Source organism: Artibeus jamaicensis, unplaced genomic scaffold (genome assembly GCF_021234435.1).
Source record: "Artibeus jamaicensis isolate MK-2021 breed Jamaican fruit bat unplaced genomic scaffold, CSHL_Jam_final contig_196, whole genome shotgun sequence".
In the NCBI taxonomy this organism is placed as follows: domain Eukaryota; kingdom Metazoa; phylum Chordata; class Mammalia; order Chiroptera; family Phyllostomidae; genus Artibeus; species Artibeus jamaicensis.
In genome coordinates, this window is record NW_026521401.1 from 2,713,772 (window position 1) to 2,731,367 (window position 17,596).

General features: G+C 39.5%; 1 protein-coding gene across 4 annotated transcripts in view; it reads left to right on the plus strand.

Moving 5' to 3' along the window:
- The first annotated feature begins 9,968 nt into the window (after positions 1-9,968).
- Positions 9,969-17,596, plus strand: part of UBE4A (ubiquitination factor E4A) — a 45,084-nt gene continuing 37,456 nt past the window's right edge. For 2 of the 4 annotated variants that reach the window (XM_037147226.2, XM_037147227.2), the window contains exons 1-2: positions 9,969-10,089; positions 16,439-16,599. In XM_037147226.2, the coding sequence (XP_037003121.2) occupies positions 16,479-16,599 (121 nt within the window). In that variant the 5' untranslated portion in view covers positions 9,969-10,089; positions 16,439-16,478. Of the gene's footprint in view, positions 10,090-16,438; positions 16,600-17,596 lie in introns of those variants that run through there. The other 2 variants (XM_037147228.2, XM_037147230.2) reach the window with 1 other exon arrangement.

Below are 17,596 nucleotides of genomic sequence, written 5' to 3' on the forward strand. Positions count from 1 at the left end.
GACTCAAATCAAGAGAGTGGACCAGAAGGAACAAAATAACCAAACCAAAAAGAATGAAGAAACAGGAATTCAAAAAAATGAGGAGAGGCTTAGGAACCTCCAGGATATCTTTAAATGTTCCAACATCCGAATTATAAGGGTACCAGAAGGGGAAGAGGAACAGCCACGAGTGGAAAACTTATTTGAACAAATAATAAAGGAGAACTTCCCCGATCTGGCAAAGGAAATAGACTTCCAGGAAATACAGGAAGCTCAGAGAGTCCCAAAGAAGTTGGACCCAAGAAGGAACACACCAAGGCACATCATCATTACACTAGCCAAGATTAAAATGAAGGAGAGAATTCTAGAAGCAGCAAGAGATAAGGGGACAGTCACCTACAAAGGAGTTCCCATCAGACTGTCAGTGGATTTCTCAAAAGACACCTTGCAGGCAAGAAAGGGCTGGAAAGAAGTATTCCAAGTCATGAAATCCAAAGACCTACATCCAAGATTGCTCTATCCAGCAAAGCTTTCATTCAGAATGGAAGGGCAGGTAAAGTGCTTCTCAGATAAGGTCAAATTCAACGAGTTCATCATCACCAAGCCATTATTATATGAAATGTTAAAGGGACTTATATAAGAAAAAGAAGATAAAAATATGAACAGTAAAGTACAGCAAACTCACAGTTATTAACAACCACACCTAAAACAAAAGCTAGATCAGGAGTGAACCATAGAAATGAAGATCACATGGAGGGTTATCAACAGGGGAATGGGAGGAGGAGAAGGGGTGAGAAGGTACAGAGAATAAGTAGCACAGATGGTAGGTAGAAAATAGACAGGGAGAGGGCAAGAATAGTATGGGAAATATAGAATCTAAAGAACTTGTAACACATGGACATAAACTAAAGGGGGAAATGGTAGGGCATGGGGTGTCCAGGGTGGAGGGGAATGAAGGGGGGAATGGGACAACTGTAATGGCATAATCAATAAAATGTATTTAAAAAAAAAGAAGTGGTACCTATATACAATGGAATATATTTTGGCCATAAAAAAATGAAACCTTGCCATCTGCAACATGGATGGACTAGATAGTATTTTGTCAAGTGAAATAAAATTTTGCCAGATGATTTAGTTTACATGTGGAATTAAAAAAAAACATAAACAAATGAACAAGTAGAAGAGAAACAAACTCATAGATACAGAGAACATTTTGATGGTTGCCAGATGGGAGGAAGTTGGAGGGATGGGCAAAAAATGTGAAGAGGAGTTCTGGACAAGATGGAGGCATAGGTAGAAATTATTCACTTCCTCACACAACCAAAAGTATGATAACAACCAATCTAAAAACAAACAACCAGAAACGCCAGAAAATCAAACTGCATGGAACTCTGACAACCAAGGAGTCAAAGAGACATTCACCCAGACTGGTGCGCCAAGACAAAGAAATATGGTCCAAATGAAAGAACAGCTCAAAACTCAATAAAAAGAGCTAAGCAACAAGGAGATAGCCAACCTATCTGATGCGGAGTTCAAAACACTGGTTATCAGGATGCATACAGAACTGATTGAGTTTGGTCACAAAATGCAGGAAGAAATGAAGGCTACTCAAGTGAAATCTAACAAAATATACACAGAACCAACAGTGAAGGGGAAGAACCCAGAACTCACATCAGTGATATGAAACAGTAGGAAGAAATAAACATCAAACTGGAACAGAATGAAGAAACACGAATTCAAAAATAGAAGGAGAGGATTAGGAAACTCTGGGACAATTTAAGCACTCTAACATCAGACTCATAGGGGTGCTGGAAGGAGAAGAACAAGAGCAAGAAGTTAAAAACTTATTTGAACAAATAATGTAGGAAAACTTCCCCAACCTGTCAAAGGAAATAAACTTCCAGGAAGTCCAAAATGCTCAGTCCCAAAGAAGTTGGACCCAAGGAGGAACACACCAAGGCATGTCATCATTAAGTTACCCAAGATTACAGATAAAGAATCTTTTAAAATGTATTTTATTGATTATGCTATTACAGTTGTCCTATTCCCCCCTTTTATTCCCCTCCACCCTGCACAGCCCCTCCCACCCACATTCCCTGCTTTAGTTCATGTCCATGTGTCATACATATAAGTTCTTTGGCTTCTACATTTCCTGTACTATTCTTACCCTCCCCCTGTCTATTTTCTACCCACCATCTATGCTACTTATTCTCTGTACCTTCCCCCACTCCCCCTCCCACTCCCCTGTTGATAGCCCTCCATGTGATCTCCATTTCTGTGATTCTGTTCCTGTTCTAGTCATTTGCTTAGTTTGCTTTTGTTTTTGTTTTGTTTTTAGGTTCACTTGTTGATAGTTATGAGTTTGTTGTCATTTTACTGTTCATATTTCTTATCTTCTTTTTCTTAGATAAATCCCTTTAACATTCTATATAATACGGGCTTGCTGATGATGAACTCCTTGAACTTGACCTTACCGGAGAAGCATTTTATCTGCCCTTCCATTCTAAATAAAAGCTTTGCTGGATGTAGGTCCTAGTCTTTCATGACTTAGAATACTTCTTTCCAGCCCCTTCTTGCCTGTAAGGTCTCTTTTGAGAAATCCGCTGACAGTCTGATGGGAACTCCTTTGTAGGTGACAGTCCCCTTATCTCTTGCTGCTTCTAGGATTCTCTCCTTCATTTTAATCTTGGCTAATGTAATGATGATGTGCCTTGGTGTGTTCCTCCTTGGGTCCAACTTCTTTGGGACTCTCTGAGCTTCCTGGATTTCCTGGAAGTCTATTTCCTTTGCCAAATTGGGGAAGTTCTCCATTATTTTTTCAAATAAGTTTTCAATTTTCTGGTCTTCCTCTTCTCCTTGTGGCACCCCTATAATTCGGATGTTGGAACATTTAAAAATGTCCTGGAGGTTCCTAAGCCTCTCCTCAGTTTTTTGAATTCTTATTTCTTCTTTCTTTTCTGGTTGGATGTTTCTCTCTTCCTTTTGGTCCACACCGTTGATTTGAGTTCCAGTTTTCTTCCAATCACTATTGGTTCCCTGTACAGTTTCCTTTATTTCACTTAGCACAGCCTTCATTTTTCCATCTAATTTGCGACCAAATTCAACCAATCCTGTAAGCATCCTGATTACCAGTGTTTTGAACTGTGCATCTGATAGGTTGGCTGTCTCTTTACTGCTTAGTTGTACTTTTTCTGGAGCTTTAATCTATTCTTTCATTTGGGCCTTTTTTTTTTTTGTCTCTGCACACCTACATATAAGGGGCAGAGCCTTAACTGTTCACCAGGGTGGGGCAACCCACATCGCTGCTTTGTGACAAGGGGTGGAAAGAGAACAATGTTGCTTGCTCTGCTCTCTGTCAGATTTCAGTCACTTCCCCTGCTACCCACAAGCAAAGTGGGCCCTTCAGGTGCTGATTCCCAGGTGGGTTGGCTTGTCTATGTTCTAGGTCCCTGTGGGTTTCTCCAATGAACTCTCCTGTGAGGTTGGGAGTTACTCCTGCTGGCGCCTCAACCCTTACAGGTGTTTTTAATCGGAGGTTTGAGGCTTTATTTCCCCGTGCTGGGACCCCAGGTTACAAGGTTGGTCTTGCTCCCCAGGTGTTCCTCACCGTTTATCTGCACATGAATGTGGGACTACCTGCTCCACCAGCTGCCACCTCTCAGGTCAGCTAGCTGCTGCCTTGCTGGCCAGCCGTAGCCTTGCCTACCCTAGTCCTCCACCACCACTTTGCTGCAAATCCTCTCCTCCCAACTACCCATTTCTGCCCCTCCTACCGGTCTGGATGAATGTTTCTTCTTTAACTCCTTGGTTGTCAGACTTCCATGAAGTTCAATTTTCTGTCAGTTCTGGTTGTATTTTGTCTTTAAATTGTTGTTGTCCTTCTTTTGGTTATGCAAGGAGACACAGTGTGTCTACCTATGCCTCCATCTAGGCCAGAAGTCCCTTAAGATAAAAAGAGAATCTTAAAAGCAGCAAGAGGAAAGGAGACAGTTACCTACAAGGGAGTTCCCATAAGACTGTCAGCTGATTTCTCAAAAAAGTCCTTACAGGCAAGAAGAGGATACAAAGAAGTATTCCAAGTCATGAAAAGCAAGGACCTACATCCAGGATTGCTCTATGCAACAAAGCTCTCATTTAGAATGGAAGGGCAAATAAAGTGTTTCTCAGATAAGGTCAAGTTAAACGAGTTCCTCATGACCAAAACATTATTACAGGAAAAGTTAAAGGGACTTATCTAAGAAATAGAAGATCAAAAACTATGAACAGTAAAATGATAAGAAACTCACAACTATCAACACTGAATGTATAAAAATAAAAACAAAAACAAAAACTAAGTGAATGACTAGAACAGAAACAGAATCACAGAAATGGAGATCATATGGAGGGCTGTCAGTGCAAAAGGGGAGGGGAAGAATAATGGAGGAAAGGTACAGGGAATAAGACGCAAAATTTGTAGGCATAAAATAGATGGAGAGAGGTTAAGAATGATATAGGAAACAGAGAAGTCAAAGAACCCATGGACATGAACTGAGGGAGGGGATGCAGGAGGGTTGGGGGTGTAGGGCAAAGGGAGTTAAAGGGGAGGAAAAAATGAGGAAAAATGTAATAGTATAAGCAAAAAACTATATCGTAAAATACATTTTAAAAAACAGTGAAGAGATTAAGAAATACAAATTGGTAGTTACAGATTAGTCACAGGGTTGTAAAGTACATCATAGGGGATAAATATAGTGAGTAATATTGTAATAACTATAAATGATATCAGTTGGGCACTAGATTTATCAGGTGATCACTGTGTAAGTTATACAAACATCTAATCACACTTGTACACCTGAAACTAATATTGTACATCAACTGTAATTGAAACACAAATTATTTGTAAAATGTAGAACAAGTCAAAAGACCAATACTGAAAAATGAGAATGGAATATTAAACACCTACCACTTAAAAAGGCAAAAAGCAATTCTCCCATGAATTCCTCTAGCATTTTAATGGTTTTGTATTATACATTTAAATCTTTGATTAATCTTTAATTAATTTTAGGGTAAAGGTCTTTAAAACACAGTTTTTCAGTTATTCCATAACTATTTTTTGAATAATCTATCTGTGCTCATTGATTTTAGTGTAAAATTGACTTGAGTGTAAATTGACTTTATTTTTCAATTACTGTTAACAGTCAATATTCTCTTATATTACTTTCAGGTGTATAATACTGGTTAGACATTTGCATAACATAGAAAGTGATCCCCTCAGTAATTCTAGTATACACCTGACAATATACATAGTTATTACAATATTATTGACTGTGTTTTCTGTCCTGTGTTTTACATCCCTGAGACTGTTTTAAATGCTATGTTACCACTCCACTCTTACCAGATTGTAAACTCCATAAAGAAAAAAAATTGGAGGACTTCCGCCAAGATGGAAGTATAGGTGGAACCACCTTGCTTCCGTGCACAACCAAATCTAGGAACAACTATTTTTAACAATAATAAACACAACCAAGCCACACAGAAAATCAACAATACAGAGTCCAAAGACAATGAAATGCTCAGCTAAACCAGTAAGAGGAACGAAGCCAGCAGCGGAGCAGGTTGGCAAAAAAAAAAAAAATCCCCGAACGGGTGGTGCACAAGCAGCCGAAGGCACAGATCGAGGGCTAGCTGTGGGAGCACACAGGGAAGAGGCGCGGTGGGCTGTCTGTAGTCGGTCCCGCATCTGCGTGCAGATAAACCAGTGAAGAGGGGAGCAGGCTCCGGGCAGCAGGCTTGCACAATTCTGATCAGATAAACAGGCCCCGGGGCGAATGATGTGACTGGACGGACAGGGCTAGCTGAGAGGACCACCACAGCTCCCTCTCTGACCACGCCCCCACACACAGCATCACAAACCAGGGACTTCGGTGGCCCCGTCCTGGTAAACAACTAAGGCTTCGCTCGGCTTACTTAACGGCCCGAACAGACCAAAAATGGCTCAAGAACAACTCAGAGCCCCAGAGCCAATCGATCTAAGCGATGAAGAAATAGCCAGTCTTTCAGATGCACAGTTCAAAACACTGGTTATCAGGATCCTCACAGAACTGGTTGATTTTAGTCACAAATTAGAGAAACATATGGAAGCTAAACTAATTGAAATGAATGGTAATGCAAAGGAAACCAATAGTAATGGAAAGGAGACTGGGACTCAAATCAATGGAGTGGACCAGAAGGAAGAAAAAAATGATCAAACAGAAAAGAATGAAGAAACAAGAATTCAAAAAAATGAAGAGAAGCTTAGGAACCTCCAGGACATCTTTTAATGTTCCAACATTCGAATTATAGGGGTACCAGAAGGGGAAGAGTCACAAGTGGAAACCTTATTTGAACAAATAATAAAAGAGAACTTCCCCATTCTGGAAAATGAAATAGACTTCCAGAAAATCCAGGAAGCTCAGAGAGTCCCAAAGAAGTTGGACCCAAGAAGAAACACACCAAGGCACATCATCATTACATTAGCCAAGATTAAAATGAAGGAGAGACTCCTAGAAGCAGCAAGAGATAAGGGGACAGTCACCTACAAAGGAGTTCCCATCACACTGTCAGCTGATTTCTCAAAAGAGAACTTACAGGCAAGAGGGGGCTGGAAAGAGGTATTCCAAGTCATGAAAACCAAAGACCTACATCCAAGATTGCTCTATCCAGCAAAGTTTTCATTTAGAACGGAAGGACAGATACAGTGCTTCTCAGATAAGACCAAATTCAAGGAGTTCATCATCACCAAGCCCTTATTATATGAAATGTTAAAGGGACTTACCTAAGAAAAAGAAGATTAAAAAAAAAGATGAACAGTGAAAGGACAGCAAACTCACAGTTATTAAGAACCACACCTAAAACAAAAGCAAACTAAGAGGACAGCTAGATCAGGAGCAGAACCATAGAAATGAAGATCACATGGAGGGTTAGCAACAGGGAAGTGGGAGGAGAAGGGGGGAGAAGGTACAGAAAATAAGTAGCATAGACAGTAGATAGAAAATAGGGGGGAGGGTAAGAATAGTAGGGGAAATACAGAATCTAAAGAATTTGAGACACGTGTTCATGAACTAAAGGGGGAAATGGTGGGGGAGGGGTATGCAGGGTGGAGGGGAACGGAGGGGGGGAATAGAACAAATGTAATGGCATAATCAATAAAAAAGTTTTAAAAAAAGAAAAAAATGTGTTTTTTCACTACTGTGTCTTCAGGAACTAGAACAGTGCTGGAACAAGATAGGTCCAGCAAGATTACACAGCACTGTGTGTGTTAAAATGTACACAACATGCCCTGGCTGGTGTGGCTCAGTGGATTGAGCACCAGACTGCAAAACAAAGGGTTACTGGTTCAATTTCCAGTCAGGGCACGTGCCTGGGTTTTGGGCCAGGTCCTCAGTAAGGGGCGTGTAAGAGGCAACCACACATTGATGTTTCTCTCCCTCTCTTTCTCCCTCCCCTCCCCTCTCTCCAGAGAAATAAATAAATTAAAAATCTTTAAAATATATACACAACATATAATTTACCATTTTAAGTATACTATTCAGCGGCATTAAGTACACTCACAACATTGGGCAACTACCACCATATCCACTTCCAGAACTTTTTCATTATCCTAAATTCCTTACCCATTAAACAATAACCCACTTCCCCCAGCCCCTAGTAACCTCTGTTCTACTTTTCTGACTTGTGATTTGTTTTTTCTAGGTACCACATGTAAATGGAATCATACAATATTTGTTCCTTTTTGCCTGGCATCTTTCACTTAGTATAACGTTTTTAAGGTTCATCCATGTTGTAGCACGTATCAGAATCTCAGGCTTTTAAAGGCCAAATAATAGTCAAATGTATGTACATACCACATTTTGTTTATCCACTCACCTGTTGAAGGACATTTTAGGTTGTTTCCACCTTGTGGCTATTATGAATAATGTTAGTATGAATACTGGTGTACAAGTATCTATTTGAGTCCCTGCTTTCAATTCTTTGGGTATATACCCAGAAGTGGAATTACTGTATCACATGGTAATTCTATATTTGACTTTTTATGGAACCACCATAGTTTTTCCAAAGTGCTATGCTATTTTACATACCCATCATCAATGCACAAAGGTTCCTACCTCTCCACATCCTTAGAAACACGTGTTCCATTTTTTATACTGTTTGACTTTTTGTTGAGTTATAGGTGTATGTATTTCAGATATTAATCCTTTATCAGATATCATAGTCTCCCTTATTCACAGTTTTGCTTTTTGCAATTTCAGTTACATATGATCAGCTGTGGTCCAAAAATATTAAATGGAAACTTCAAAAAATAAACAATTCATAAGTTTTAAACTGCATGCTGTTCTGAATAGCATAATAAAATCTCATACCATCATGTTCTATCCAGCTTCTTCTTGCTCCACCCTGCCCAGATGTGAATCATCCCTCTGTCCAGTGTATCCATGTTGTAAAAGTTCCCCACCATTAGCCACTTAGTAGCCATCTCAGGTATAAAATGGACTCTTGGTATCACAGTGCTTGTGTTTAAGTAACACTCATTTGGGGACTTAATACTGTTCCCAAAGCACAAGAATAGTGATGCTTGCAATTCAGATATGCCAAAGAGAAGCCATACAGTGCTTCCTTTAAGTGAAAAAGTGAGTGCAGTACAAGATATGTTGAAAGACAACACATTCACATCATTTTAATTACAGCATATTATGATAATTGTTCTATTTTATTATTAGCTATTATTGTTAAACTCTTAGTTATGTATGTAGAGGAAAAAAACAGTATATATAGGGTTTGGTACTATCCACTGGGAGTCTTGCAATGAGTCCTGCTGTTGATAAGGGGGACCACTATACATGATTTACAAATATTTTCTCTCATTCTAAGAATTGTCTTTGTATTTGCAAAGTACTTTTAACTCTTGAAAAATATTCATCTTCCATTCCCTTTTGTGTATCTCAAAGTAACCTTGTAGGTTGTGTTATTATCTCCACTTTACAGATAAGACAACTGAAATCCAATCAAACATAGCCTATTTTATAAGTGGACAAAAGCTCTGGCAGGGCAGTTCAGTTGGTTAGAGCATCATCTCCTAACCCAACCTTGTGGTTTCAGGTTCCATACCCAGTCAGGGCACATACAAGTGAATGTGTGAGTGGGTGAAGCAACAAGTCCATGTTTCTCTTTCTCTCTCTCCCCCCTTTCAAAATCAATAAAAACAAATAAATGAACAAACACAGCAGAAAGAAACTCATACATACAGAGAACAAATTGATAGTTACCAAATGGGAGGAGGGTTGGGAGAGTCAGTGAAAAAGGGAACAGGATTAAGAAGCACAAATTTGCAGTTATAAAAAGTCACAGGAATGTATAGTACAGGATAGGGAATATGGTCAATACTGTTGTCACAACTATGTATGGTGTCATAGGGGTGATCATTTCATAAGGTACATAAATGTCTAATCACTATGTTGTCTAGTCACCTAAAACTAATAGGGTGTATGTCAACTGAAATTGAAAAATAATAATTAAAAATTTTTTTAAATGGCACATTTTACCATACTGCCTGGCAACCAATAAGAGCTCAAATTTTTCAGTTATTGTTATTCCTGTTATTGCTATTGTTGCTACTTCACAGATAATAATAATTTGTGAAGAGTAACAAAATGTTACTCTTTTGTTTGTTCAAAAGGCATACGACGGTAGGAAAATTAGAAAGCAGAAGCCCAGAAAAACTGTGGCAGTGCCAGGGACCACGAAGTCATATATGTTGACCGTACACTGTTGCCAGGAACGCACCTCACATTTCACTAAGTTCCAAACGCCCGGAACTGTGGACCAACAAGACCCCACAGCCACCTCCAGCCACAACCGCCCACCGCGCCGCGCCGCGCCCCGCCCCGCCCGGCCAGGGGGCGCCTGCGCCGTGGGCGTGTTTGAGGTCCAGTTCCGAGAGTTGGGCGGCACACCCTGTTTCCGGCGCGCGGATGGGATTCTCCAGGTCCAGGCGCCTAGTCATGATGTAAGCTCCGGTTGCCTGGCAGACTCGGAAGTGGGAACTCTGGCCAGTGAGACTGTGGTGAATCGTCGCTGCTGGCCCTTCAGGCTCTGGTAAGAAAGGAAATAGCTTGAGGGGAGGGGATCGTCGAGTCCGCCATGAGGTTTTTCTCTCTTAGTCGAACGCCAGTTCAGGCCTCTTCATTCTTATCTCCTCCAAATTCCTCGTCCTGTGCTTTCCTGACCACTGACCCTCTTTCATGAACTTCGACCCTGTCTGACTTGGGAACTCCTGACGAACCCCAGGTCTGGCGTCTCTCCCACTCTGCCATTCCTCTCCTGGAAGAGGCCGGAATACTGCTGGCCTTGGCTTATCTGTGACTTCTTTTCTGTAGATCGTGCACCGGGTGGGTGGGTGGGTCTCCCGTCTTGCCGCCAAGCCCTTATGGAACCTGGAGGACTAAAAATATTAAGAGTGGACAACAGATAGCCAGATGCCAGAGAAGATAACAGTAAACAGGAGTCGTAGTACACAAAAGAGCTGAAAACATATGGCATGGTATTGACATTTCATAAGTGATCACTTCACCACTCAAAATTTAGCTGGCACTCTGCTTTATGCTACCTCAGCAATTAGGTTCAGAAGACGCTTATATTTGATGGATGTTGTCTTTGGGATCAGTTTTTCACTCCCCAAGCAAGGATGTGTTTAGTCTCTCTGTCATGGACTGTTTTGGCCTCACATGGGAGCCCTCCTGAGATAAAATGGGACCCAGGAAAGAATACTGTCTGCTTTTTGACAGATTCTATCCTAGGTTACTGATGTGTTGGAAGGATCTATTGACACATAGAGGGCCCTAAAAGGATTTCATTGTTGGAACATACAACAATGAAAACATTTTTAATTCTTTTTTTGTTTGTTTGATGTATGTATCTCTCATCAGGATGGGACCCTTACAGATGATGATTTAATACAGTCTGATTTTGACAATCCCAGTTTTACAAAGTACTCCCAAGTATTTGTTTAAAAGCAATACCAAGTCTGATGTTGAAACATTTGTATACTCGCCTCTTTAAGAATAATAATGTCCCTTAGGAGATTAACAGTACTGTTTTTAAACCAAAGGTTGAATTAGGGGATTGTGAGAGTATTTTGTAGGGTGGAGGTAGACAGCTATTAAGAGGTGCAGACCTTTGCCGTGAGTTATCAAAGTGAAACATGTTTAAGGACAACATTAAAAAAGAATCAAATCCAAAAGCTCTAAAGATTAATGATTGTACTATTGCAAAGGCTAACAATAGGATAGTTCTATATCTTTGTATGGCAATTGAAAATAGCAGACTATGGCCCTGGCTGGTGTAACTCAGTGGATTGAGTGTGGGCCTGCAAACCAGAGGATTGCGGTTCAATTCCCAGTCAGGGCACATGCCTGGGTTGCAGGCCATTTCCCAGCAAGGGGACTCATGAGAGGCAACCATACATTGATATTTCTCTCCCTCTCTTTCCCTTCCCCTCTAAAGATAAATAAATAAAATCTTTAAAAAATAGCAGACTATAAATTACCAGTGATGTTGAATTTAAAACAAAATATCAAGGTCCCATTTTATCCAGCCTTTCAGAGTGGGTGTCTATGTACTCATTTTACATTTGTGAGGCCATTGAACATCTAGACTGGCATCTCCACAAAGGTTCTCATCAAATAATTAATCTTCCCTTTTCCTGTAAAACTTTTCTATAAGTAGTTATATGATGTTAGCCCTTTCTCCATGAAAATAGATTTTGCACAATTTTGAAGTCCATATGAAAAAGATGAGGTTAGTGAGTTAGGCAAAAACCTTTTTGTTTTTCAAAAAGACATACAGCAGAGATAACAGCAGATGTGTTTCCATTCTCTATTCTGTATATGCTGAGATACCATAGAGACATGTGTCTGGCTTGACCTTCCAACTGCAATCCAAGACAAATAGTAAAACCTTTACCTTGAAGTCGGTTCATGGTGCTGCTGTTATGAGGTCAGGAGTAATTACATGTAAGACTGAATCATTCAATAAATATTTATTTATGACCGTGATTATTATATATAATGTCAGACAGGAGAAAAAGTAATCAGATATGAACCTGTATTCCAGTTGCTCACATTCTAGCACAGTAGATCTGCATTAGGAATACAATGTATAAAGTTATAAATCCTATTCAAAATATAGATAAGTGTAATGGGAAGCTAGCTCCATATGAGCCAGTATAGTATTCAAAAAAGAAGTAATGCCATTTATCCTTCCTCTCTCTTGATATTCTTATGAGCCTATTTGTCATATGTTCTGTATTACTTTCATAGTTGACCCTTAAACAACATGGATTTGAACTGTGCTGGACCAATTAAATGCAGAGTTTTTTCAATAAATATGTACAGTACTGTAAATGTATTTTCTTTCTTACTATTTTTTAATATTCTCTAGCTTTATTATAAGAATACAGTAAGTAGTACAAAACACATACAAAATACATGTTAATTGACTATTATGTCCTTTGTATGGCTTCTGGTCAACAGTAAACTATTAGTTAAGTTTTGGCAGAGTCAGAAGTTATAAGTGAGTTTTCCACTGCATGGAGGATTGGTTCCCCAACCCCATGTTCTTTAAGGGTCAACTATACTTCTTTCTGTGTGGATGGTACTAGTGATGTATCTCCTTTGTACTAAACTGAACTCTTCTCAGTTGTGTTTTGAAGGGGAATCTATTGGCTTTTATAACTGAAAGAACTCTTTCCATCTGTCATATCTGTTTTCCTATATGTTGGCTTAGTTTTAGACTAGGCCATTTCTAGTTAGTGGAAAGATGGCAACTCCATGTTTATGTCTTAACCAGCCTAACAACTTAAGCAGGAAAAAAGAGGACCCTGTTCAGACAGAGGCCTGAAGCAAATGTTTATTGAATCTCATAGGCCTTGCTAGGGTCTTATGCCCACTCCTGAATCAGTCACTTTGGCCAGAGAATGCTGTATTCTTGTTGGTCAGGCCAGATTCATATGCCCATTCCTGAAGTTAGTGGGTGAGGTCATCTCCTTTTATTATTTTTTATTTTTTTATTATTGTCCAATTACAGTTGCTCCAATTTTTCCCATTGCTCTTCCCTGCCCTGCCACCCACCCCGCCCACCCTGCTCTCTTACTCCCCATCCTGTTGTCCATTACCATGGTCCTTTATACATGTTCCTTGACTAGACCCCTCCTTTCCCTCTGTACCCCTTCTTTCTCTCTCCCCCCTGCCCTCCGATCACTGTCAGTTTGTTTCTTATTTCCATGTCTCTGGTTCTATTTTGCTCATTTGTTTCGTTCATTAGGTTCCACTTATAAGTGAGATCATGGTATTTGTCTTTCACCACCTGGCTTATTTCACTTAGCATAATGCTCTCCAAATCTATCCATGCTGTCACAAAGGGTAGGAGTTCCTTCTTTCTGCTGCATAGTATTCCATCATGTAAATGTACCATAGTTTTTTGATCCACTCGTTTACTAATGGGCACTTAGGTTGTTTCTAGCACTTGGCTATTATAAATAATGCTGCTATGAACATTGGGTCTGCATAAGTTCTTTTGAATTTCAGGATTCTTAGGCTATAATCACAGCTGTAGGATCACTGGATCAAAAGGGAGATCACCTCCTTTAAGTGTGTGGACTGAGAATGGATTGGATCCCCAAGAGAATAATGTGGGTATTATGTTGAAAAATAAGGATGGTGTTTTAGAGACAGAAAGTAACAAGAGCTCACTGTGCTTTTTACATTCCTCTAGACATCAGAGTACTTTAGGATAGAAGTAGGGTGATAGATAACAGACAATTCTTGTCCTCTACATAAATTAGGGTTAATAATTAAGTTTATGCAGTGATTAAGAGGGGGAAAAGGCCTCTAAAGATTGTTGTTAATTTTAACACTAAAAATGCTAATTTTTTGCATTATTAAACTCAACTAAATTATACATAACAAAAAATAAAGTATAGCCTCATCTGACAGCTAGCACCATGCTGAAAGTAGACTAGACTATCTGCCTAAGTCATTACAGCTAATTAGCCTTTAGCTCTTATTCAGAAAACATGACAGAGGAACATGAAACAACTGGTGGAGATGCCTCAGAATTGTCAAGAATTTTTTTAAAGATTCTATTTATTTATTTTTACAGAGGGTGAATTGAAGGAGAAAGAGAGGAATATAAATATCAGTGTGTGGTTGCCTCTTTCTCACTCCTTACTAGGCACCTGGCCTGTAACTCACGTGTGTGCCCTGACAGGAAATCAAACCTGGGACCCATTGGTTCACAGGCCACCACTCAATCCATTGAGCCACACCAGCCAGGGCAGAATTGTCAAGAAGTTTTATAGTCTCTATTTCTCCAAAAAATAATGGTAACTTTTCTGATTTTCATTAGTTTATGTTAATATGATTCAGTAAGGAGTTTTACCTTAATAAATTAAAGGTAGACCAAATGTTCTTTTTTCTCCTTTCCTTATAACCCTATCCTCACCTCTGCTAAGGCCTCTGTTCTTATAGCAGTTCAACATCCTTGTAAGCAGAATATTCATACCCTTTGTCTCTTCACATGCTTTTCAGGGTTGTATTTCTATGCTGTGGCCTTAAAATTTCAGAAATGGGAGAAAGACTTCCAGGGAGCTCTGCTCATCCCATTATGCTTCTATGTCCCCTTTGCACTTGAATGAGGACGTGTAATCAAAAGAGTGCAAATACAGGTTCAGTCAGCTCCACTAAAAACCCTTGAGGTATATATCTATTTCATATTACACATTAGGAATTTGTGTTTTTTCAGTATTGTAAGAAATCAGATAAACAATGAAAGTTAAATATACAAGTAATCAAAGGTCATTTAGGGTTTTTTTAAAGATTTTATTTATTTATTTTTAGAGAAAGGGGAAGGAAGGGAGAAAGGGAGAGAAACATCAGTATACAAGAGAAACATAGATTGCTTGCCTCTCGCACACCCCCAACTGTGAACCTGGCCCACAACCCAGGTATGCGCCCTTGCTGGGAATTGAACCAGCGACCTTTCAGTTGTATGTCGGTACTCAGTGTACTGAGCCACACCAGCCAGGGCAGATCATTTAGTTTTTAGTGGAAGAAATATCAGTAGTTGTAAGCCTAGGAGCAGAGATAGATTTTATTTTTATGTATATATCCCCCCAGAAAGTATCCAGCCATGTTATATGAAAAATAGAAACATTTACTGAAGAAAATATAAGAAACATTGTACATAGGATAATGATGCCTCAGTCCCCTTCAGAGTAGGCACCTTGGGACCTCACATAGTTCTCCCAGTTGTCATCAGCTGCGTCATCATATTTTCCTGAATCTCATCAATAGTCTGAAATCTCTTCCCTTTCAAGGGTGATTTTAGTTTTGGAAAAAGCCAGAAGTTGCAAGGCACCAAATGTGGGCTGTTGGAGGGGCTGAGTCACCTGGGTGATTTGATGTTTCACCAAAAAACTCTGCATGAGATGCAATGCATGAGCGGGCAAGTTGTCCTAAAGAAGCTGCCAATCACCAGTTGCCCATAGCTACAGCCTCCTGAATCATCTGAATAGTTTCTGCAGAGGAATATTCAAGCTTAATGCAAAATTTGATGCAGATTCATTGCTCTGCTATCTCACTCATTTTGATAGCCACATCACTCACTTCAAGGAATCTACTGGCCTTTTAAGGAAAGGATGCTCACTTCAAGGAATCTACTGCCCTCACTGACTAGTACAGTGAAGTTGTCCATTATTCATGCATGTGCATTCCAGTCCACTCTCCTTGGCTACCAGGTTACATCGATGTGCACAAACCATTCTTGTTATATTAACAATGGCTGGACTTTTTCTGGACAGACTGTGTGTGTGTCTGTGGGGGCGGGTCTCCCACAACATGCTGCTAATCTGGTTTCTGTCTGATTTGTCAATCCATGTCTCAGATACAGGCTTACATTTACTTTATATGTAGCTGAGAAATTCCTAGCTCCAATAGTCATGGAAGCCTGAGCAAATGCCACCTTGTGTTCATGGTAAATGAGAACTAGTTGGCCAGCCTACAAATTTATGGGAAATCTGTAGCTTGCTGTATTAGTTTTAAGTGACACGTTGTTACAATTAGTAGGTGAGTTCCCCCTTTTTTTCTTCCTACTTAACCTATTTTTAAAGGTATAACAAATAGAAACATGTCAACAGATAAATTAATTCCAGCTGAACACTTTGTAAGCATTTTTGTCTTAGCCAGCCCCAAAGCAGGCCAATTCCTCCAGTTGGTAAGTTTGTAACCGTTTTGCCAGAATGTCTTAAATCTTGGAATAGGAATGTTAAAGTCTTACCAAAACTTTTAAAAACACGATATATTTGAGAAATGGAAAAAGAAACAACTATGGGTATGTTACAACTATTGGTTATCTGACCTTCTGTGTCTAATACCTGTCCTTTCTATAGCCGTTCCCCCAGGTCTGGATGGAGGACACTTTAAAGTGAAATGACAGACCAGGAGAATAACAACAACATCTCAAGTAACCCCTTTGCTGCTCTTTTTGGCTCCCTCGCTGATGCCAAGCATTTTGCAGCAATCCAAAAGGAGCAGCTGAAGCAGCAATCTGGTATGTGGAGGAGCAAATAGCAGCAGATGAGATGACCTAGAATGGGTCCTCCCAAATTAAATATTCTTTGGGTCCTTAATTATAATTGGAATTTAAGTTTGAAGCAGAACTTCTTTTTGTTTAGGGCAGAAGTGGGAGTGGGTGATTGATCACTTTTGTTGTTTATTTTATTTTGTTTTGGAGTCTTTTGGAGTCTCTGTCCTCCCTCTGCATAAAAAGAGACCGGATAACAGATGGTTCTGTAGTAACAGGGTTGTTACCCCAGTCTGTCAAGCTGGTTTATTTTTTAAATTACCTAGTAAAATATAGTTAAATAAATCTTTTTTTAACATAGGAAACTGAAGTTGCAGGCAGAGGTATGGAAAGCAAGTCACATGCAACTATAGAAAACAGATGTGTATAAGGAAAAATTATAAAAGTTTCTTGTCCTGTAGACAAATAAATTAGATCTTTTCTCAAGCCCAGTACTACAGAGTCTATCTCAAGTGAAATGCTTCCACTCCATGGAGTGGCCACTATCATAGCTTACTGCTATTACAACAGACTTCCAAAAAAATAGGATCCCTAGCCTAAATGTGAAAAAAATCACAATAATATCTCACTGATCAGAAAAATGGTTTTCCTCATCTGGGACCAAAATTAAGATCAAGCCTAGTTTCCTATTGTGAGAAGACATATAGACTAGAAGAATTAGGATGATGTTTCTCAAACTTACTAGTCTTCAGAGGGTATTTACAGTTCTTCAAGCCAGACATTGTTCCCCTTTTATTACCTGCAAAAAAGAATAATAGTATTTTTCTTTTTAGGAAAGAAGAAATGTTTATATTTTCCCTTTATTTAGTTTCTTTTGAAAGTGTTCAGATATGTAGCTGAGTTTTGACCTTGCTCTTTGTTTAGGATTGAATACAAAGGAGGTAAGGGCAAGACAGATGAGTTGTAGACAGGGTGATGGTTGAAGCAAGGGAGAAGTAAATATAATGCTGACTTTCTGGGGGTG